This window comes from Chiloscyllium punctatum, chromosome 5 (assembly GCF_047496795.1).
Source record: "Chiloscyllium punctatum isolate Juve2018m chromosome 5, sChiPun1.3, whole genome shotgun sequence".
NCBI lineage: Eukaryota > Metazoa > Chordata > Chondrichthyes > Orectolobiformes > Hemiscylliidae > Chiloscyllium > Chiloscyllium punctatum.
This window is the reverse complement of record NC_092743.1, coordinates 118,466,188-118,490,508: the sequence shown is the minus strand read 5'-3', so window position 1 is coordinate 118,490,508 and position 24,321 is coordinate 118,466,188. Positions and strand designations below refer to the sequence as shown.

Below are 24,321 nucleotides of genomic sequence, written 5' to 3'. Positions count from 1 at the left end.
AGTTCAAGTCAAAACTGAGGCCTATGGGGATAAGGTGAAAACTCTGCATTGACTGGAGTCATACTTACTTGGTCCTTAGGAAGACCATTGTGGTGTTTGTATACCAAATCATTCTCAGAACTCACATCATAGTTGAAGAAGTTCCTCAGAGGGGATTTTACCTTTCCAAACATAGACTGGGACTGCCATAGTGTTAAGGGTTTAGATGGAGAGGAACTTGTTAAGTGTGTACAAGAAAAATTTCTGATTCAATATGTGGATGTACCTACTAAAGAAGGTGCAAACTTTGACCTACTCTTGGGAAATAAGGCAAGGCAGGTGACTGAGGTGTCAGTGGTGGAGCACTTTGGGGCCAGCGACCATAATTGTATTAGTTTTAAAATAGTGATGGAAAAGGATAGACCAGATCTAAAAGTTGAAGTTCTAAATTGGAGAAAGGCCGATTTTGATGGTATTAGGCAAGGGCTTTCAAAGCGAACTGGGGGCAGATGTTTGAACGTAAAGGGATGACTGGAAAATGGGAAGCCTTCAGAAATTAGATACCAAGAATCCAGAGAAAGTATATTCCTGTTAGGGTGAAAGGAAAGGCTGGTAGGTATAGGGAATGCTGGATGACTAAAGAAATTGAGGGTTTGGTTAAGAAAATGAAGGAAACATATGTCAGGTCAAGACAGGATAGATCGAGTGAATCCTTTGAAGAGTATAAAGACAGCAGGAGTATACTTAAGAGGCAAGTCAGGAGGGCAAAAAGGGGACATGAGAAAGCTTTGGCAAATAGAATTAAGGAGAATTCAAAGGATTTTTACAAATACATTAAGGACAAAGGGTAACTCGGGAGAGAATAGGGCCCCTCAAAGATCAGCAAGGCGGCCTTTGTGTGGAGCCGCACAAGATGGGGGAGATACTAAATGAGTATGTTGCATCAGTATTTTCTATGGAAAAGGATTTGGAAAATATAGAATGTAGGGAAATAGATGGTGACACCTTGCAAAATGTCTAGATTACAGAGGAGGAAGTGCTGGATGTCTTGAAACGGGTAAAGGTGGATAAATCCCCAGGACCTGATCAGGTGTACCCGAGGATTCTGTGAGAAGCTAGAGAAGTGATTGCTGGGCATCTTGCTGAGATATTTGTATCATCGATAGTCACAGGCGAGGTGCCGGAAGACTGGAGGTGGTGCCACTGTTGAAGAAGAGTGGTAAGGACAAGCCAAGGAACTATAGACCAGGGAGCCTGACGTCGGTGGTGGGCAAGTTGTTGGAAGGAATCCTGAGGGACAGGATGTACATGTATTTGGAAAGGCAAGAACTGATTAGGAATAGTCAACATGGCTTTGTGCGTGGGGAATTGTGTCTCAAAACTTGATTGAGTTTTTTGAAGAAGTAACAAAGAGGATTGATGAGGGCAGAGTGGTAGATGTGATCTATATGGACTTCAGTAAGGCATTCAACAAGGTTCCCCATGAGAGACTGGTTAGCAAGGTTAGATCTCATGGAATACGGGAGAACTAGCCATTTGGATACAGAACTGGGAGGGGGGTGGTGGAGGATTGTTTTTCAGACTGGAGGCCTGTGAACAATGGAGTGCCAAAAGGATCGGTGCTGGGTCCTTGACTTCTTGTTCTTTACATAAAAGATTTGGATGTGAGCATAAGAGATACAGTTAGTAAGTTTGCAGATGACACCAAAATTGGCGGTGTAGTGGACAGCGAAGAGGGTTACCTCAGATTACAACAGGATCTGGACCAGATGGGCCAATGGGCTGAGAAGTGGCAGATGGCGTTTAATTCAGATAAATGCGAGATGCTGCATTTTGGGAAAGTAAATCTTAGCAGGACTTATACACTTAATGGTAAGGTCCTAGAGAATGGTGCTAGACAAGGAGACCTTGGAGTGCGGGTTCATAGCTCCTTGAAAGTGAAGTCACAGGTAGGATAGTGAAGAAGGCGTTTAGTATGCTTTCCTTTATTGATCAGAGTATTGAGTACAGGAGTTGGGAAGTCATGTTGCGGCTGTACAGAACATTGGTTAGGCCACTGTTGAAATATTGCATGCAATTCTGGTCTCCTTCCTTTTGGAAAGATGTTGTGAAACTTGAAAGGGATCAGAAAAGATTTACAAGGATGCTGCCAGAGTTGGAGGATTTGAGTTATAAGGAGAGGGTGTACAGGCTGGGGGTTTTTCCCTGGAGCATTGGAGGCTGAAGGGTGACCTTATAGAGGTTTACAAAATTATGAGGGGCATGGATAGGATAAATAGACAAAAGTCTTTTCCCTGAGGTCAGAGAATCCAGAACTAGAGGACATAGATTTAGGGTGAGGGGGGAAAGATACCTAAGGGGAAACTTTTTCACACAGAGGGTGGCACATGTATGCAGTGAGCTGCCAGAGGATATGGTGGAGGCTGGTACAATTGCAACATTTAAAAGGCATTTAGATGGGTATATGAATAGGAAGGATTTGGAGGGATACGGGCCAGGTGCTGGCAGGTGGGACTAGATAGGGTTGGGATATCTGGTCAGCATGGTCAGGTTGGACTAAAGGGTCTGTTTCCACACTGTACATCTCTATAACTCTAAGACTCTCACAGCAACCTAGACTACACCTCCTCCCACCCTACCCCCTGTAAAAATGTCATCCCTTATTCCCAATTCCTATACCTCCCCTGCAGCTGTTTCTAGGATGACCAATTCCACCTTAGAAAATCCCAGATAGCCTCCTTCCTTGCTCGCAATTTCCCTTCCCACGTGGTCGATGATGCCTTCCAGCATATCTCCTCCACTTCCCACACCAACACCCTTGAACCCCACCCTCCCAATGCAACAAGGACAGAACCCCCCCAGTCCACACCTTCCACCCCACCAACCTTTGCATCCATTGCATCATCCTCTGCCACTTCCACCAACTACAAATATATATTTCCCTCCCAACCCCTATGAGCCTTCCAGAGAGACCATTCCCTCCACTTCCTCCTCGTCAGGTCCACGGCCCTCACCAGCTCACATCCCATTCCCGGCACCTTCCCCTGCCACCGCAGGAAGTGCAAAACCTGTGCCCACATGTCGCCCTCACCTCCGTTCAAAGCCCCAAAGGATCCTTCCACATTCGACAGAAATTTACCTGTACCTCCACCAATGTCATCTACTGTATCCATTGCAACCGATGTGGTCTCCTCTACATCGGGAATACAGGATGTCTCCTTGCGGATCATTTCAGAAATCATTCCCTGCACCAACTAACCTTACTGCCCCACAGCTCAACCCTTCAAGTCCTCTTCCCACTCCGTCAAGGACATGCAGTTCCTGGGCCTCCTCCATCACCAAACCATTACCACTCGAGGCCTGGAGAAAGAAAGCCTTATATTCCACCTTGGAACCCTGCAACCACACGGGATCAATGTGGATTTCAACGGTTTCCTCATTTCCCCTTCCCCCACATTATCCCAGTCCCAAGCCTCCAACTCAGCACCACCCTCCTGACCTGTCCATCACCTTTCCCATCTATCTGCTCCACTCCTTCTCCAACCTATCATTTTCTCCCTCACTTTCACAACCTATCGCATTCCTAGTTACCTTCCCCCCAGCCCCACAGCCCCCTCCCATTTATCTCATCCCTCGGCCCACAAGCTTCATTCCTGATGAAGGGCTTATGCCCGAAATGTGGATTCTCTTGCTTCTCGGATGCTGCCTGACCTGTGCTTTTCCAGCACCACACCCTTGACTCTGATCTCCAGCATCTGCAGTCCTCACTTTCTCCCAGCACTGAAATACAAACATACAATGTTGCATATTTGGTTTGAACAATAAACCAAAAGTTTACAAAGTAAAAGAAATGAAGATAAAATAGAATAAATCAGACTATTTACTTTTAACAAAATTTAGAGATTTTGAAGGAACGGTAAAATATAATCCCATTAATCCTGTACTCACAATACAGGAACCGACCTCTTGCTCTAACACCTTGATAGGATTAATTTAACTGTGGCTTCAACTCACAAGTTGGAAAATCTGCTCCCCTCTTTTGAGTGCTTTCATACACCGAATTTAAACATACTCAACTGCAAATAACCTCTTCAGAGTTTTAACCAAACATTTCAGGTCTTGGATTATTACTAAACTCCTTACTCTAAGGTAATTTATTTTCTATCTTGACCTTTTCTCATGAGCATTGCTGTAAATATCCAATGACTTCTGCAGTACTGCCCACAACTGAAACTCAACAAATACTGGATTAGTGGTGCTGGAAGAGCACAGCAGTTCAGGCAGCATCCAACGACCACCTCGTTGGATGCTGCCTGAACTGCTCTGCTCTTCCAGCACCACTAATCCAGTATTTGGTTTTCAGCATCTGCAGTCATTGTTTTTACCTTGAAACTCAACAAAGCAAAATTATATGTTCAAGTTATTGGTGTTCCCGTGAAACTTGTTAAAAATCTAGAAATTTCTAACAGAAACCCTAACTCACCATTGTTTCTCTGCTTGGTTGTAACTTATCCTGATGTACACAAAAACAACATTTATTCTGAAAGCTTACTCTCAATCAAGTTGTTTTCAAAGAAATGATCATAGCTACTGAAATATTTGCATATTAATCAATAAATCTTTAAGAGACCCAAAAGCCCATTTGTCACTAATTCAAATGTCAAACATCTAAACTTGGAAAATAAATGATGTTAAAATATATGTGAATCTCACACCCTACACAAATCATCAGATGTTAATGAGGAGAGCTTTGAATGCTTGACTGGGCTAGGTCTGTCTGTGTCATATGCAGTGCCTAGGTCAGTCCGTCCTCTTTTTATATTTTTCTGTTTTAGTTTGATACTGCCAAGAATTTTGCTGAGGTATTTTAAAAGGACACATTGTGACAAGTCTGGAATCACATATGACAGACTGGATAAGGACCAGATAGGTTTTGTGTGACAACAATATAGTTTCATGATTAACATCAAAGACATTAAGTTTTCAGTTCCAGTTGTATTTATTTAATTGAATTTAAATTCCTCAACTGCTATGCCCCTAACTGCATCTCGATCATTAGATCAAACCTTGAATTATTGTTTGCTATATCACTATATATGATACTAATAAATTTGAAGGTCATAAGCATAGATCTGGTGAACAATACATTTGGAACTTAATGTGCTGTTTCAAATCTGCCTGCTGCTATTACCGACTGGTTCTGGAAGTGGACTCCCACAGCATCAAGTGAAACAAGAGGACACCAATCCTGGCATGCAAATCAGACTATGATTTATATAAGATCCTAATATAACTTCAGATTCCATAGTGCATAGTGTGTTCCAAATATCGTCCATCCAAAGGGACAAGATATTGAGTAACCACACGAGTGATACTTAAAGAGACCACTGTAGACTTCTTTTTGAAATAATTCATTTTTCATAGCCTCAGAAAAACCATGTTGGCTCCCTTTTTGTGATCCCCTCCCCTCCTTCAGATTTCTAACTTTCCAATCAGGTCGTGATTGGGGCACCACTATTACAATAGCTTAGACCTCTTGCAAGGGTCCTTGGGCAGATGATATGGCCAATTAATCACCTATGAATGTCTAATATCTACTGAAAATCAAAAGCAAATTAACAGATTTTAAGAGTATTCACATCACAGTCATGTGTTCAGAATGAGGCATCAGAATATAAATACATCTGAACTCCAGGGGAGAAATTTGTCTTTTAATTTGCCTTCTGTTTTTGGATCACATACTTGCTCTTGTTTTTCTTGCTGCCTGACCTGATCCTTGTGCTTCTCTCTGCCTGTCCCAAATTTAGTGCTCGTCTCTTTAAATATTGTTTTATTGATAGCTTGTCAGTAGTCTTTTAAATTTTGGACACCATATTCTTTAATGAAATTTCATTGCCGAAAACAATCACATCTGATGACGAATGATTATTAAACACAACATGCTGAAGATATTAATACAATTCAACCAATCTATCAAAAGACAAAAGTGCATGCAAGGCATCATTCCACTTGCTCAGTGCTCAGAGACTCTTCGTAATAAGGTAATACTCCAAACAAGCTCATGCAAGAATATTTAGCAGAAATCACTGGGTTAGGTTTGGTCAATGTCAGCATGTCGTATGATTCAGCAATTTACATCCTACTTTATTCTACAGGAAATGTGCCTTCTTTAGTCAGATGTCAAACAGCCCTGACTCACAGGAGAAAAAAAGTGGATGCTTCACCAACTTAAAAGTTACTGTTCTATTTTGAGCCATCTGAACTCTGCTCGCAATTTGCCAGCTTCTTTTTTAGGAAAGGTGTCCGGCAGCCATAAGTTATGTTTCTGTCTATTTAAGAGAAGTATTCAGTTGAAGACTTTAAAAGCCAGAACTTATACTAAAAGCTTTATATGGAGTTCTATGACTACCAACATGAGAGTTGGTTAGAGATATTAGGGCTTAACATCGTTATGTAATAATGAGACAAATATAAAATATAAAATACAAGCTACTAATCAAAAGCTTCAGTCCATCTTTCACTTAAGATGTATCTATTATATTGTAAAACAAAAACTAGAATGCATTAAATAGTGAATGATTAAACAGGAAAGTTCCTGGTACAATTTCTGGGCTCTTCTGAGTTAGTTGTGGTAGGGGCCCGACAGTAACCTTTAGAATCAGGAAGGGAACCTGCAGGTATTCACATTCCTAATTACTGTGCACCAAACCTGTGAGTAGGTAAATATTTCGGTTCTGAACCAGAACAGGATCACATCTTCTTGTGGCTCTTTCTGAATTTAAATAACCTGCCTTCGTGCACCATAAAATCTCAGAAATGCACATGAACATTTGTATAAGGCACCAAGAAATAGGATTCCCGCAACAGCAATGGGAGAGAATTTGAAATGGGTGAAAAGGATGAAAGGAAAGATTGTCCTTTGAAGATATGGGTTCTTCCTGTGAATAGCATACACTATTCACTCTTGGGGCTTAAAATCCAAATGGATAGAACTTGAATTTTCTCTGCTTTCTGCCAGAAGGAATCATAGCAAAAGAATGGTCTAAAACTACATTTAGAAAAAATTTGGCTCAATGTTAGAAAACTCAGTAATCTGGTGAAATTTGAAAGGACATAGTAACTAATGTAGGTGATGGAAAGGTTTCATTTTCAGAACAACCTCGATTATCTGAACGAGACGGGCGGGGAGTATTTTGTTCAGGTAACATTTTTACGGGACCTTGAGGTCTTGTTCAGATAATCCAAAATTCAGATAATTGATGTTCAGATAATCAAGGTTGTTCTGTAATGATGATGAACTGAGAAAAAGAACAAAGCATATTGTTGAGAAGAATCTTTCAATGTAATTATATGATAATTGAGGGGTGATTGATAAAACAGAATTGTTCTCAGTATCAGCATTTGTTGTCCTCGCTTTGCTTAACAAAGTAGGCCTTCTATCCAAACTATGAACAAGGAACAAGAGTAGGCCATTCAGCCCTTCAAGCCCTCTCTGCAGTTCCACAAGATCATGGCTGATCTGAATTCAACCTCAATTCTATATTCCTGCAAATCCCGATAATCTTTCATCTCCTTGGTAATCAAGAATCTACCTACCACTGCATTTAAATATTTAAAGATCCAAATCTGCTGCCTTTTGAGGAAGAGAATTCCAAGAACATTCAAGTCTCTGAGAGAAAAAAATGTTTTCACATCTCTGTTTTAAATGAGCACACTCTTATTTTTAATTTATGACCTTTGGTTCTGGATTCTCCCACAAGAGGAAACATCCTTTCAACATTAAGTTAGCTCTAACTCTTCTAATCTCAAGAGGTTACAGGCATACTGAAGTTCCTTTAATGATAACTCTCACAAATGATGTTAGGTTGTGTTTTCCAGGGCATCAACACAGAGGAGGAATGGTAGTATAAATTCTACAAAGTGAAGCCACTAATCTATAGTGGTAGATGTAGTCCAATACAAGTGCACCCATCCAATGTTTTATTTGTATGATGTTAAGCTCAAGTGTTGATAAACAATGAATAGTAATTAATACATGGCACTGGTAACTTTCGTCTTCTCAGTGAGGTGGCAGAATTTTTTTATCGAAGAATACCTGACCCTTGCTATGTTCTTGTGCTGACTGGGTTGATAGTAGCTGATCTAGTTTAGGTTCTTTTCAATGTCAGACCAGGGGACAGGAAGACTCTTTTTCCAAACTGTCTTTACCTTGTCGTTACATGGCACACACCAACTTTGCAGTCAGGGCGGTTGGTGAATTCATCCACAGAGCCATTCAACTGGTCATCTTTTATGATTCATTGCCACTGCTTTATCTTTATTTCACTTGCAGTTGGAAATCCAGAAATATTTCAATTATTCATGAATCATCTGTGCTATTACTGCAATATGCTACATTATTCATTTGCTTGATTTGTTATCGCTGTCAAACTCCAAAACTGGAAATATATTTCATTCCTGAGCACCAAGCAAATATTTGGCCATTGGCTGAAAACTGGACAGTATGACCATGATGCAGTTGCAACTTTTCGAGAAATATAGCTGCATAATGAGTCCGTGGACCAGAAAAATATGTGTGCGTTTACCAGGGAGAAGAATAACTGCAACTGACCGCATATTTTTCAGTTTTCCCAAGCCAAAAGCCAACAATAATTTGGCTGACCATCACTTTTAAAAAGGACTCAGTCACATCAAAAATGGTGAAAAGAAGGACAATTGAACCACACTACTCAGTGCAGTTACATATTTAGCATTTTTCCCTTTATTACATAAGCACAAGGTCTAGTGTAATCAGTACTCCACTCTCAGTCACCATTTGCTGCAATGCAATTGGATATGTGATCAGCTTATGTCAAATATTGTATTCACTGTACAATCAACATGAAGTCAACACCGACTGAATACACACAATTGTGCAAGACTGGAAAGTGCAACAAAGGCTGCGATTTTCATCACAGTTAACATAACTACAAATACATTGAGATTTTAAAAGGAAAAGTATAGCTAACACATCTAGATACAACATTGTGGGCCCCTTGCTCAGATATTTGTATCATCGATAGCCACAGGTGAGGTGCTGGAAGACTGGAGGTTGGCAAACATAGTGCCACTATTTAAGAAAGGTGGTAAGGAAAAGCAAAGGAACTATACACCAATGAGCCTAACATCAGTGGTAGGCAAGTCGTTGGAGGGAATCCTGAGGGACAGGATTTACATCTATTTAGAAAGGCAAGAACGAATTAAGGGTAGTCAACACAGCTTTGTGTGTGGAAAATTGTGTCTCATGAACTTGTTGAGTTTTTTTGAAGTAACAAAGAGGATTGATGAAAGCAGAGTGGTGGATGTGATCTATATGGACTTTAGTAAGGTGTTTGACAAGGTTCCTCACGGTGGACTGTTTAGCGAAATTAGATCACATGGAATAGAGGGACAACTAGCCATTTCGATACAGAACTGGCTTGAGGATAGAAGACAGGGGTTGGTGGTGGAGTTACTTTTCTGACTGGAAGTCTGTGACTAGTGGAGTGCCATAGGATCAATGCTGGGCCCACACATTTTCATCATTTTTATAAATAATTTGTATTTGAACACAGGAGGTATGGTTAGTAAGTTTGCAGATGACACTGAAATTGGAGGTGTAGTGGACAGTGAAGAAGGTTACCTCAGAATACAACAGGATCTTGTATACAATCGGCCAAGGACTGGCAGATGAAATTAAATTAGATAAATGGAAAGTACTGCATTTTGGAAAGGAAATCAGGGCAGGTCTTATATACTTAATGGTAATGTCCTGGGGAGTGTTGCTGAACAAAGAGACTTTGCAGTGCAGGTTCATAGTTCCTTGAAAGTGGAGTCACAGGTAGACAAGATAAGGAAGGAGTTGGTATGCTTTCCTTTATTGGTCAGAGTATTCAGTACAGAAGTTGGGAGGTCATATTGCAGCTGTACAAGACATTGGTTAGGCCAATTTTGGAATACTGCATTCACTTCTGGTCTCCCTGCTAAGAGGAAGGATGTTGTGAAACTTGAAAGGGTTCAGGAAAGATTTACAAGAATGGTGCCAGGGTTTGAGGGTTCAAGCTATAGGGTGAGGCTGAATAGGCTGGGGTTGTATTCCTTGGAGCATCGGAAGCTGAGGGATGACCTTATAGAGATTTACAAAATCATGAGGGGCACAGAGAGGGTAAATATGCAACTTTTCCCCAGTTTGAGGGAGTCTAAAACTCGAGGGTATAGATTTAATGTGAAAGGGGAAAGATTTAAAAGGGACCTAAGGGGCAACTTTTTCATGCAGAAGAATGAGCATGTATGGAATGAGTTGCCAGAGGAAGTGGTGGGGGCTGGTACAATTACAACATTTAAAAGGTATCTGGAATGGTACATAAATAGGAAGTATTTAGAGGGATATAGACCAAGTGCTGGCAAATGGGACTAGATTTATATGATGATATCTGGTCGGCTTGGACGAGTTGGACTGAAGGGTCTGTTTCCCTGCAGTATATCTCTATGACTTTATTCTACTATAGAAGCCTATTCCTTTGACAGAATTAACAGCAGTGCAATTCCAGGAAATATATATTTTATTTTTATTAACAAACCCAAGATATACCACGTGGATTCTGAAAAATACTTTCATGACAATTTCAAATCGACAAAAATGGGAGATGGAATGAGAGGCAAACATGCACTTGGATTGAACATCTTTTAGGCAAACATTCTTCTGTTGGATTTCAAGCATTAAAATTCATCATTAGATGGGCCTTCTGGAGCTAAACACCTTCATACCATTCTGCATCGATGAACGAGCATATTTTGTCAGTAAAGTTCCAATGGTCTGCTTCTCTCCACATAGACCCCTGTTAAAATGGGAGATTAATCAAAGAGCTTGTAAGTTGGTTTAAATACAAGGTTAGATATATGAAATAATATTAACAGGTTTTTCAATAGTCAGCTTTTTCTTAAAAAAGTTTAACTAAGACGAACTCCATTTATCCTTCTGGGGAAGGGAACAAATACGTTTAAAGCTTAAAAAACGTGGAGAGTAAATCTTAGTGAAAAGTTCATCCCTACTTGGAATAAGAAATCTACTAAATCTTAGTGAAAAGTTCATCCCTACTTGGAATAAGAAATCTACCAACGAGATATTGTTAATTTTCCAAGTTTTTGGTATTCTGTGCAATTGGCAAATTTGGTTCTTAAGAGTCAGCTTCACTGATGGGAGATCTGATGGCGTCAGTGGGAAGTTTGTGCAGCAATACTTAATTCGTATTCTATTTCAGTTAGTGCAAATCTCAATATGGAAAGGGGAGTCTTTTGAGAACAGGTTTTTCTGGGTTCGATGCAATGCTGCCTACAACAAACATTAACCATCAGCCAAAGATGCTCCTGATGACTGATGGTATGCAAAAACACAAAATAGAGAACAGGTAACTATTTGAAATCATTAAGTGAAAGCCTCCGTCCAGGAAGATTTTGTGAAAAGATTATTTCTGCCTGTATGAACAGACTCAGGAGTTGTTTATTATAACAGCTGGTATCAAATAAAGATGTGCAACTCTTTGTAATTTTCTTAATATCCAGAGCTATTCGATCAATCAGAGTAGAAAGGCCATTTGAAACTTCACAACTTAAACATAAGTCAGGTAAGCCGAAGAATTCAAAACAGAATTTCTGTCCTATTATTCAGTGACAAGTTTGTATTTCTATGATATCTTCCTCATGTGTGCTTCATGGTCAATTCATTAATTCTGAATGTAATTACAGTTGTTCACAAGTAAACAAGCAGAATCAATTTGTACATTCAACAGCAACTTACATATCTAACAGGAGATATCCATGTGCTTACATAACAATTGATGCCAATGTGATATTCTACGTTACCTGTGCAACATAGTTCACATAGAGTTAGGTTCTTGAGAAACAAATATCCTGAACTTTACTTACAACACTAACTATATACAAGACTACAAAGTCAGACTTACATGTGAAAACTGGGTTCTCTGCTTATTGATGTTAGCTACATCACACACAGATAGTTGATTGAATATAATGACTGCATAAGAGACAGCTATTGAAGGGGAGACTTGCATCTTTATATCAGAACAACATGTTGTGATGTCAAGCATATCTTACAGGTTTAAGCCTGTTGTGACTTATTAGAGACATGACTGGTGGTGGTTTATCGTCAGTGTCACCATGCCTCTTGTGATAAAGAGAGATTTAGGATGAAAGTCCTTCATGGTAACCTAAACTTGTGTGGAAATTGAACTCATGCTGTTGGCATCACTCTGCCTTCCAACCAGCTATCCAGCCAACTGAGGAACCATGTCAAAGAAGCTTCCAAAGTTCCGTCCACAGCAACAGAGTCCAAGGCTTAACCATAAACTTAATCAACATTTAATTGACTTTAACAGACTATCCACAGCTGCCAGACAGATAGACACTGCTATGTTGACCTCATCTCCAAATCATACACTTGGAAAAATCATATTGTGATCAGCAGTGAGAAGGTAAGCTGATTTTGGCTCATTTAGCCCTGTGAACTCAGCCAGCAGAGAGAACTCCTTCTTAAATGTATAGCTCAACAAAAACTATTTTTTGTATGAAGACAGAGTCAGCACACTGCTACATAAGGTTTGAAATAAACAACTTGAGTGTAAGACAGCAAGCAGTGAACTTTATTCTTCTAAAACTGTCTACCAGGCACTGAAAAAGCCTTGTTGAATGCTTTTAAAAGGAGTAGATTGGATGAAATTGAATAACACAAAGCAGATGCCATGGTGACTAGCCAACTGCCTCTTGAAATGGCTGTCAGAATGTTAAAACGTGAAATTACAATCAGGCCAGTGATTAACAAAAAAATCTTAAACCAAAATCACAATGTCAATTAAGATACTTCTCACCCAAAACCTTTTTAAATTCCTAACTGACGTCATTTCACTATATCTCCTCCAACTTTACAACACTTCCCATGCTCCCTTCTCTGCTTCTCCCCTCTCTCTGCCAGTGGTGGCAGACTCTTCCAATCACCCTGATCCTATCTGTCTCAATTTCCCATTTAAACCTCATGACGTCTCCAACTTTGTAAATCTTTGAACTCCCTTCAAACACATTTCTCTGATGAAGCCTTCAGTCACAACTCCTCAACCAAGTTTGATATTCACTCTTCACAGTGGAGCACTTCAGAAAGTTTGTCTATGTTAAAAATACTACATAAATTGAAGGGTGTTGATAAGGTGCAGCAATTGTTTATATTCAATTAAAGTGTAAAGTCTTATCAAGAATAGACACTTTGTGCAACTTTCTGTCATCAAACGATTTAATTCCAATAGGTTTTATAACTCAGTGGGCAGCATCCACAGCTCTGAGATAGAAGGTTTAAATTCCACTCTGGAATGTGTTGGCCTTGGGAGAAAATCATGACTAGTTCACTATGTTGATAATCAGTTGGCTAATCCTTTCAATGCTTCCCCTTTATTCCTTAGAGGGAACAAAAGTATATGCTAAGGAATGAACTAAGAAAAGTTCAATTCTAACTTGTTCAATTCATCCCAGAACCAAAACTTTCAGTGGAATTCTCTAATTCCTGGCCTGAGGTTGACAGAATCCATTGTGTTTTTTTAAGTGATGTCTCACAGAGCTCAAGTAGTGTTGCTCATCTCCTTGAGCTTACTTCCTTCACATTTCAAGTATATATTATTACAACCCTGTTCGGGATAATTAATACCTGAAGAAAAATCCAAACACCTTGTTTTACCAATGGAACTGCATCACAAGATTTCATACCTCTAAGTAAAAGCAAACTTTTTATTGTATCCAAGATTTAAACAAAATAAGTACAATTAATTTAACAATGTCATCTATAACTGTGGATGTTTTGCATTCGCACTTACTTCTTATTTCCCCCAAGAATTCCCTTATACTTTCTGAAATCTTCAGAGTTATTTATTTCTATCAGGACCATCCAAATTTTTGCCAGAAGCTTCTGAAAACTACTTTGATTTGCTTCAGTTCCAGCTATTCTGAGGCAAGACTTTCATGACCCACCAATCATCCCCTCCCCTAAACCCCTATGACTGGGGATACCTCATTCTCATGTTCTGGTTGTCTACTCAATAATTCCAAGCTCATCTGGACACTTTGTTTTGCTACTCGAGTCCATGAAGTCCACTGCAGGTTCTTCCAGTAGCCTCAATCTGGCTGTCTTCCAGTTTTGCTTCCTTCAAGCAACACCAATTGACATTAAACCCAACCTGCATTCATGCAGCAAATAATGAAGTTTGCTTTTTTTTAAAACCACCCAGTTACAGCACAGGCCTACTAACTGTTAAGTATTTTGGCTCCCTTCTCTCAGTGACTGCTACTTGCAAACATCAGGCCTAAGTAATTTCTGCTATCAGCTTACAAAGATTGTAAATCCTCTCGTTTGTTACCTAAGTGAGCCCACGTGCTGTTTTATGAACTTGTTTTTCTAGCTGTTAACTTCTTAAGTCAACATTGTTCCACCTTTAACATGTAATTAACTCTAAGCCTTTTTCAAAATTGCACTTATTCAAGTTTGGCTTTTCCTAGTTTCTCAGTCAGGGAGCCTACTTTCTACAATTAAAACTTGAAACATTGTTTCTAATCCTTTGAAATAAGGTTAATGCTTGTGTGCCTGCATATGTACTGTTTTCACATGAGGAGACTATTGTGTTGCAGTTACCATTTAAGTCTGACTGACCAGGAAACTCTTCTAGTCCTACTGCCTGCCACACGCATATCCCAAGGCTGCACAGGTTGATAATCAACCTATCGGCCTTGTTACAAAACTCCTTCTGTGGCCATCAAATCCTGAGGTCAGACCTGAACCCAGAGTTTATGGCACAGAGATAGGGACACCACCACTGCACCAGAAGATCTCCAAGTGAACTACCGACTAGATATATGCAACAGTAAGGCTTGCTTTCTAGCATTGGGCGTATTCAAAACATATTCAAGTCTAAAGTAATTTCATTTCCCAATTTACATGGTTTCAGTGTTCCCGATTCATTTCCTATTCATTCTAGACTTGACCTCAATCAATTCTCAGTCCAGCATGGATATGTTCAGATTAGGGGGACCAGGATGCTCAGCATTGATATTATGGGAGTGAGAGTTTGGTGATATGTCAGTGCTGTATCCAATGACTTCAACAGTTTACAGTGATCTTACAGACTGAGCTAAATTCACACCTTCTTATTAATGACCATTTATGACAGAATATAGCAGGGCTTCAGATCTTTGATCCAGCCGGTTGGTTGTAGAATTGCTGAGCTCTAGCCATAGCCATTGATATGTAAGTTGCATGTAATTCTGTGTTTAACATTACTAGGTTGGCACCTCATATGCAGGTACAGCTGGTGTTGCTCCTCAATGTGAAATCAGTGTTGTGGCAGAAGGGTAGGATGGAAGAACGGTACTTTGGGTCTGAAGTTACTGCTGGCCTGGATTATTAAAGTGAGAATCCAGGCTTGGAGTCAAATGTTGAGAAGTGAGTAACAGATGGGCCAAGTTCCTGTTCTGTTAATCCTCAGAACATTGGAACAAATGGTTACACTTGAATTTAAAAAAATATTAGATAGCACAAAAGTGAAGAATGATAAAATATTGGAAGGTCGAGATTCCCAGAGAAATACAGTCGTACAGTAGATTCAGTGAGCTGTACAACATGGAAACAGATCCGTGGGTTAGTAAATTTGCAGATGACACTAAGGTTGATACAGTTGTGGATAGTGATGACAGATGTAGATTACAGAGGGACATCGATAAGCTGCAGAGGTGGCTGATGGAGTTTAATGCAGAAAAATGTGAGGTGATCCACTTTGGGAGGAGTAACAGGAATGCAGAGTACCTGGGCTAATGGTAAGATTCTTGGTCGTGTAGATGAGCAGAGAGATCTTGGGGTCCAGGTACATACATCCTTGAAAGTTGTCACCCAGGTTGATAGGGTTGTTAAGAAGGCATATGGTGTGTTAGCTTTTATTGGTAGAAGGGTTGAGTTTTTAAATTGTGAGGTCATGCTGCAGCCATACAAAACTCTGGTGTGGCCGCACTTGGAGTATTGCGTACAGTTCTGGTCACCGCATTACAGGAAGGATGTGGAAGCTTTGGAAAGGGTTCAGAGGAGATTTACTATGATGTTGCCTGGTATGGAGGGAAGGTCTTATGAGGAAAGGCTGAGGGATTTGAGGCTATTTTCATTACAGAGAAGGTTGAGAGGTGACTTAATTGAGACTTATAAGGTAATTAGAGGGTTAGATAGGTTGGACAATGAGAGCCTTTTTCCTCGGATGGTGATGGCTAGCATGAGGGGGCATAGCTTTAAAATGAGAGGTGATAGATATAGGATAGATGTCAGAGGTAGTTTCTTTACTCAAAGAGTAGTAGGGACGTGGAACGCGCTGCCTGCAACAGTTGTACACTTGACAACTTTAAGGGCATTTAAATGGTCATGGATAGGTATATGGATGAGAATGGAATAATGTAGGTTAGTGGGCTTCAGAAAATTTCACAGGTTGGTGCAACATCGAGGGTCAAAGGGCCTGTGCTGCGCTGTAATGTTCCATGTTCTATGTTCTATGTTCTAGACCCTTTGGTCCAGCTCGTCCACGCCAACCAGATATCCCAACCTAATCTAGTCCCATATCCCTCTAAATCCTTTCTATTGATATACCCATCCAGGTACCTTTTAAAATATTGTAATTGTACCAGCCACCACCACTTACTCTGGCAGCTCATTCCATTCACACATTACCCACTGCGTGAAACATTTGCCCCTTAGATCCCTTTTAAATCTTTTCCCTCTCACCTTAAATCTATGCCCTCTAGTTTTGGACTCACCTACACCGGGGAAAAGATCTTGGCTATTTACCCTATCCATGCCCCTCATGATTTTATAAACCTCTTTGAGGTCACCCCCTCAGCCTTCAACGCTCCAGGGAAAATAGCCCCAGCCTATTCAGTCTCTTATAGTTCAACCCCTCCAACCCTAGCAACATCCTTGTAAATATTTTCTCAACCCTTTCAAGTTTCACAACATCCTAATAGCAGGGAGCCCAGAATTGCAAGCAGTATCCCAAAAGTGGCCTAGGCAATGTCCTGGATAGCCACAACATGATCTCCCAACTCCAATACTCAATGCACTGATCAATAAAAGGCAAGCATACGAAACGCCTTCTTCACTGTCCTATTTACCTATGACTCCACTTTCAAAGAAATATGAACTTGCAATCCAAGGTCTCTTTGTTCAGCAACACTCCCCAGCACCTTACCACTAAGTGTATAAGTGCTGCTTTGATTTGCCTGTCTAAAATGCAGCACCTCACATTTATCTAAATTAAACTCCACCTGCCAATCCTTAACCCATTGGACCATCTGATTGAGGTCCCGTTGTATGCTGAGGTAATCTTCTTCGCTGTCCACTACACCACTAATTTTGGTGTCATCTGCAAACCAACTAACCATACATCCTATGTTCACAGCCAAGTCATTTATATAAATAACAAAAAGCAATGGACCTAGTACTGATCCATGAGGTACACTGCTCTCCGCAGGCCTCCAGTCTGAAAGGCAAATCTCCATTATCACCCTCTGTCTCCTACTGTCGAGCCAGCTCTGTATCCAAATGGCTAGTTCTCCCTGTATTCCATGTGATCTAACCAGTCTACCATGGGGAACCTTGTCGAATGTCTTACTGAATTCCAAAGATATCAAATCCACCATTCTACCTTCATCAACCCTCTTTGGTATTTCTTCAAAAAACTTAATCAAATTAGTGAGACATGATTTCCCATGCACAAAGCCATATTGACTATTCCTAATCAGTCCTTGCCTTTCCAAATACATGTACAGAGGAACCTTGATTATCTGGCATTGGATTAACCGAAGTTCAGATTATCTGAACAAGATGGTAATGCTTGGCTAACTAGGTTATCCGGCATTCGATTATCTGGCATTCATTTAACCAAATTAAATACTCCCCGCCTGTGTCCTTCGGATAATCGAGGCTCCTCTGTAAATCCGGTTCCTCGGGATTCCCTCCAACAACTTGCCCACCACTGATGCCAGGCTCACCAGTCTATAATTCCCTTGCTTTTCCTTACCACCCTTCTTAAATAGAAGCACCACGTTGGAGAACCTGCAATCTGTCAGCACCTCATCAGTAGCTATGAAAGATACAAATATCTCAGCAAGGGGCCCAGCAATCATGTCCCTAGTTTCCCACAAAGTTCTCGGGTACACCTGATCAGGTCCTGGAGATTTATCCACCTTTATATATTTTATGCCATCCAAGACATCCTCCTTTGTAATATGCATACTTTAAGATGTTGCTATTTATTTCCCCAAGTTCTCTAACTTTCATATCTTTCACTGATACAAAATACTTATTTATTATCTCCCACATCTCCTGCAGTTCTCCACATAAGCAGCCATGCTGATCTTTATTCTCCCCCAATTACTCTTTTATCCTTAATGTATTTGTAGACTCCCTTTGGATTCTCCTTAACACTATTAACCAAAGCTACTGGCCTCCTGATTTCCCTCTTAAGTATACTTCTACTGCCCTACTTTCTAGGGATTCACTCGATCCCTGCTGTCTATACCTCACATATGCTTCCTTCTTTTTCTTGACCAAAACCTCAATTTCTTTAGTCATCCAACATTCCTAACACTGACCATCCCTGCCCTTCACCCTAAAAGGAACATACTGTCTCTGGACTCTTGATATCTCTAAACAGCAGTAACCCCAGGCACAAGCAGTGAAAATAGGCAAGGCGTGAAACAATTGTTACAATAGGAAGAAATCTATGAAATGTTTATCCCTACAGTCCATTGAAATCACTTATAGAACATAGAACAATACAGCGCAGAACAGGCCCTTCTGCCGTCGATGTTGCGCCGACCTGTGAACTATTCCCAGCTCGTCCCCCTACACTACCCCAAAGTCATTCATGTGCTTATCTAAGGATTATTTAAATCTCCCTAACGTGGCTGCATTGACTACATTAGCAGGTAGGGCATTCCATGCCATTACCACACTCTGTGTAAAGAACCTGCCTCTGACATCTGTCTTAAATCTATCACCCCTCAATTTGTAGCTATGCCCCCTCATACAAGCTGACGTCATCATCCTCGGAAAAAGACTTTCACTGTCTGCCCTATCTAATCCTCTGATCATCTTGTATGTCTCTATCAAATCCCCTCTTAGCCTCCTTCTTTCCAATGAGAACAGACCCAAGTCTCTCAGCCTTTCCTCATAAGACCTTCTCTCCAGACCAGGCAACGTATAATTGATGAAGTGTAACTCATAAGTTTGTTGGGTCTACTTTTTTAAAATCTTTTTAAAACAAAGAATTCAGTAACTCACAGTGAACATCAACAGACAGATCAAATTCAATGCTAAAGGTACCCACTGAATATATGGAGCAATATCTTCCTCAGTCCACTTTGCTCGGATGCTAAACAGGCTGTTGAAACGCTCCTGAATATTCTCTGGCAGATCCTCGACATTTAGTTGAAAAATCACTTGTGGTCTTGAATTTCTATCTACAAGAGCTATACCCTGTACAGTAGAAAAATATATAAGCATGCATTTAGCACAAAATTGTGAAAGGAAATCTGAAAGAAACAACTGATTAATTATCAAATCAACAGTAAATGTCCAGTAACAAAGCACAAAGAACTTCAAGTTAGGTTCACTGGCTGGAATGAAACGGTGCTACCATACTTGGCCAGGGTGATGAAATAAACTAAGGTTTCCATTCTTAATGACCATGATTGGCTGCTACTAAGAGTGCTATGGTAGCTTAATGGTTAGCACTGCCACCTCACAGTGCCAAGGACCTGGGTTTGATTCTATCTCTGCGCAGGTTAGGCGGATTGGCTCTGGGATAGAGTGGGAGATTCTATGTGGGGTGCTTTACAGGGGGTTGGTGTGGACTTGATGGGCTAAATGGCCTGCTTCCACTTGTGAAACAAGTAAATTCACTTCTTTCTGGAACTGGATGGACTCGCCTGTGATACTGCATAACATGAAGTTTGGGTACATATGAAGAATTACATCTGAATTTCTGCAGAGAATGCCATGCCATAACACAGCATTTCAGTATGCAATCGAGACTTTGATAGAGGAGAAGAAGGGGAAAAAACATAAGATAGGCTTTTGACTTTTTTTCCATTTTTTTTTAATGCAAGGTTGTTTTATGAGTGCTCCAAATTCCTGATATTTAACAAAATTCTGCTTTGAACATTTTATACATGGTGGTACAAGAAACACAGCTTCAAAAATAGTAATATAACTGCACTGTCCATTTTCTATTTACTGTTCAGCTGTAATTTCATCGGACAAAAAGTGCCAACATTAATGAGTATATGTGGTCTTAGTGAGTTTTGAGAAGACTTGTAGCTCAGGTTGAGGTTCTCTATGTAGGTTTGCTCACTGAGCTGGAAGGTTCATTTCCAGATGTTTCGTCACCCTACTAGGTAACATCTTCAGTGGGCCTGCAGATGAAGCACTGCCTCTCTCACTAGTATCCTTACATACAGATAAGGAAGGACACCATTTTGACTGGGACAACACATCCATCCCAGGACAAGCCAAACAGAGACACGCACAAGAATTCCTAGAAGCATGGCATTCCAATCGGAACTCTATCAACAAACACATCGAGTTAGACCCCATCTCCCTCCCCCGAGAAAAAGAACAGGAAACGACATCACCACAGGAAATGACATCACCAAACCAAAGAAACCCAAACATATAAATAGAAAGCAGGAATCATCAGCAGTGCTTCGCCTGGAGACCTACTGAAGATGTTACCTAGAAGGGTGACAAAATGTCTGGAAATGAACTTTCCAGCTCAGCGAGCAATCCTACATCCAATATATGTGGAATTGCTAACAAACAAATATGCCAATCCAGAGGACTCAATTTCGAACAGCAGCAGGTACTCTCTCTGCAGAGGAGCTGCAGGGTTTTGCTGTGGACCCAGTCATTTCTATGATGTCTTGGAGGATAGGTGGTGTTGTGCTTGCTAAGGTTCAAGAAAATGAACACATTCTCCCTTTGGTTAATTATTTCTTACGTTGTTTGGGAGCTACACATATCAAAAGATCCATTCCTCAAACTAAGGCTGCAAGTCATAGGGGATAGGTTAGCTCAGTTGGCTGGAGGGCTGGTTTGTGATGCAGAGTGACACCAACAGTGTGGGTTCAACTCCTGCATTGACTGAGGTTACCATGAACATCCCACCTTCTCAACTTCTTCCCTCACCTGAGGCATGGTGATCCTCAGGTTAAACCGCTACCAGTCACCTCTCTCTGAAGAGACAGCAGCACTATGGCCATTTTACCTTTCACTTTGAATCATAGAAGGAATAATTTAACAGTGCATTGACTGACGAATGTGCCATAAATAACATTCCCTAAATGGAGCAATGGGAAATGAAGGAGGGTGGGGAAATTACTATGACTGAAACAAAGCATCTTTCTAGGTCCAGAAATTCAAGGACATTTAAACTCACTCATGCCAAAATATCATGAAATCAAGGATTAACAGGAGTTAGTCATAGACGCATACAGCACGGACAGGCCCTTCAGCCCAACTCTCCATACTGACTAGCTTTCTTAAATTGAACTAGTCCCATTTACTTGCATTTGGCCCATATTCCTCTAAACCTTTCCTATCCATGTATCTGTCCAAATGCCTTTTAAATGTTGTATATGTACCTGCCTCTACCACTTCCTCTGGCAGCTCTTTCCACAGACACACACCCTCTGTTGGTCCTCAAGTCCCTTTTAAATCTTTCCCTTCTCACTTTCAACAAATGGCCTCTAGTTTTAGGAAAACAATAGTTGTAACTAGTTTTTAAAAAGAGACAGGAGGATCCTTAACATGTCTTCCTTTTAAATTACTCTTTGGTTTAATCTTTGTTCTCCCACATTCAGCAAGCAGTGCTCTGATGTTGCCACCAAGTGACTTAGAGTCATAGAGATGTACAGCATGAAAACAGACCCTTCAGTCCAACCTGTCCATGCCAACCAGATATCCCAACCACCAGCACCTGGCCCATATCCCTCCAAACCCTTCCTATTCATATACCCATCCAAATGCCTCTTAAATGTTGCAATTGTACCAGCCTCCACCACTTCCTCTAGCAGCTCATTCCATACACGTACCACCCTCTGCGTGAAAAAGCTGCCCCTTAGGTCTCTTTTATATCTTTCCCCTCTCATCCTAAACCTATACCCTCTAGTTCTGGACTCCCTGACCCCAGGGAAAAGACTTGTCTATTTATCCTATCCATGCCCCTCATAATTTTGTAAACCTCTATAAGGTCACCCCTCAGCCTCCGACCCTGCCTGAAAACAGCCCCAGCCTGTTCAGCCTCTCCCTATAGCTCAAATCCTCCAACCCTGGCAACATCCTTGTAAATCTTTTCTGAACCCTTTCAAGTTTCACAACATCTTTCCGATAGGAAGGAGTCCAGAATGACTTGTTAAGATATATCAAAGAACAAAGTGTCAACAAGATGTTTTTCCTTTCTTGAAGGACATGAATAAACCAGTTGAGTTTTCTTGGGTCTCAGACAGTTTTCATGGTAATTTTTCTAGTCCTAACACACAAATTACCAGGCCACATCTGAAGTAATGCATTCAACAATAGTCTTTCTACTTAAGGCAGAATGTAAATGAATTCAAAACAGTTCTGAGAAGGTTTACTGGACTTAAATGGATGGGATGGCCATAGATGATATCTTATTTTCCAAATCACCTTAGAAAGGGATATAAGTAATGAACCATAATTTTATTCTGGGTGGGCCTAATGCTTTTTGTCATATGCAGTTCAGGAGCAGCTCCAAATATTTACTGGCTGACATGCCACACAACATTGTGACACATGACTGAGGCAATTATTAAGCTACGTGCAACTGAGTTTGACAGAAAAAGAACAGAGTAAATTCTCATTAGTTCCTGGAAATATCCCATATCTGAATCAATCTTCACAACTGTGCTTTCAATGGTACAGAAATTCACCACAGAGCTAAGGGAGAAGATTGGACACAGGGTCTGGGATAAAACTGAGGATGGGGATGGGGTAGACAAAGAAGAAAGATTGAAATTTTAAAAAAGTACTGAAAAAACTCAGCAGGTCTGACAGCATCAGTTTTTTTTCTCTCTCGCCACAGATGCTGCCAGACCCACCAAATTTCTCCAACACTGGTTTTATTTCAGATTTCCAGTATTTTTATTTTGTGAAAAAACATCCAATTCCTGATAATAGGGAGGCACATATTGATCAAATTGAATATGTACAGTATTACAGTGGTTTGCATTAGCTGTTTGTAGAAAACGGGAATCAAACAGAAAGCAGCTAGTACTACTGTGAAATATATGAGAACAATGGTTTGGATTCTGAGAGTGAGAACAGCAGTCCAGGCAAGGACTGTACTACAGGCCAGAGGAATGGGGCATGGTTGTTTATCCAAAATGTTGCTGTTTGTTTTTTGTCTTTTAAAGATTTGATTGTGATTTTTGTTAATTAAATCTATTACTCTTTTCCTATCTCGTTTTCAAAATGGAAAAATCAGGGTGATTATTAAATGCCAGTGAATTTTCTAAGCAGTGACACAAATCCATCTGCCATTTTTTAATATCTCCTCTGGTTGGCCTCAGGTTTTATTTTAAATCTCACTGTTGTCCAATACTGATATGGGCCTGTTCATCAGAGGAGGTACAGTGCAGGAATTAGCCATGGCTTCAGAGAACTAACAAAGAATGAAGAAGAAGTGACAAGGAATTCAATTCCTGAATCTTTAGTACAAACACCAAATGATACTAGCAATAATATGGGAGAAGGCATTGTTCTCATTGTCTACTCAGGTGTAGGTGAATAATAAGGTGGGTGGAGGTGAGAAGGGAGGAAAAAGCTGTAAGGGAGCAAAGTATCTTAAAAGTATAATAAGCAAGATAAAATATTATCTTATTTCAGTATTCATACTGGGCAGTACAAAGCATCCACTAGGACATAAACAGAATGCCGACTATTCAAGAAATGTGTACCTTGAGTTGGTCCAGCCTTGTTGACATGCCCTCAGGTACACTTTGCTGCCACACCTCCTCAAACTCAGACAGATTGAATTTTACAGCATTTCTTAACAGCATCAGTGCGATGGACTTACAAACTTCATCCTCATTTATTGCATAAAATACTTCTTCTGCTGAAAATGGAGTGCAGCACTTTGGTAACTTATAAACATACATTCAGACAGAGTCCACAATCACATACAGAACAGACAGGCAGGTTCACAATCATCATTATCC

The 24,321-nt window shown here is 40.4% G+C and overlaps 1 protein-coding gene across 2 annotated transcripts in view; it reads right to left on the bottom strand.

Moving 5' to 3' along the window:
- Positions 1-8,717: 8,717 nt before the first annotated feature.
- dscc1 (DNA replication and sister chromatid cohesion 1) overlaps positions 8,718-24,321 on the bottom strand; it is a 40,445-nt gene continuing 24,841 nt past the window's right edge. The window contains exons 7-9 of one of the 2 annotated variants that reach the window (XM_072571206.1): positions 24,061-24,215; positions 19,413-19,561; positions 8,718-10,835 (exon numbers count right to left, since the gene is read on the bottom strand). In XM_072571206.1, coding sequence (XP_072427307.1) covers positions 10,730-10,835; positions 19,413-19,561; positions 24,061-24,215 — 410 coding nt within the window. In that variant the 3' untranslated portion in view covers positions 8,718-10,729. Of the gene's footprint in view, positions 10,836-19,412; positions 19,562-24,060; positions 24,219-24,321 lie in introns of both variants that reach the window. The other variant, XM_072571205.1, reaches the window with a different exon arrangement.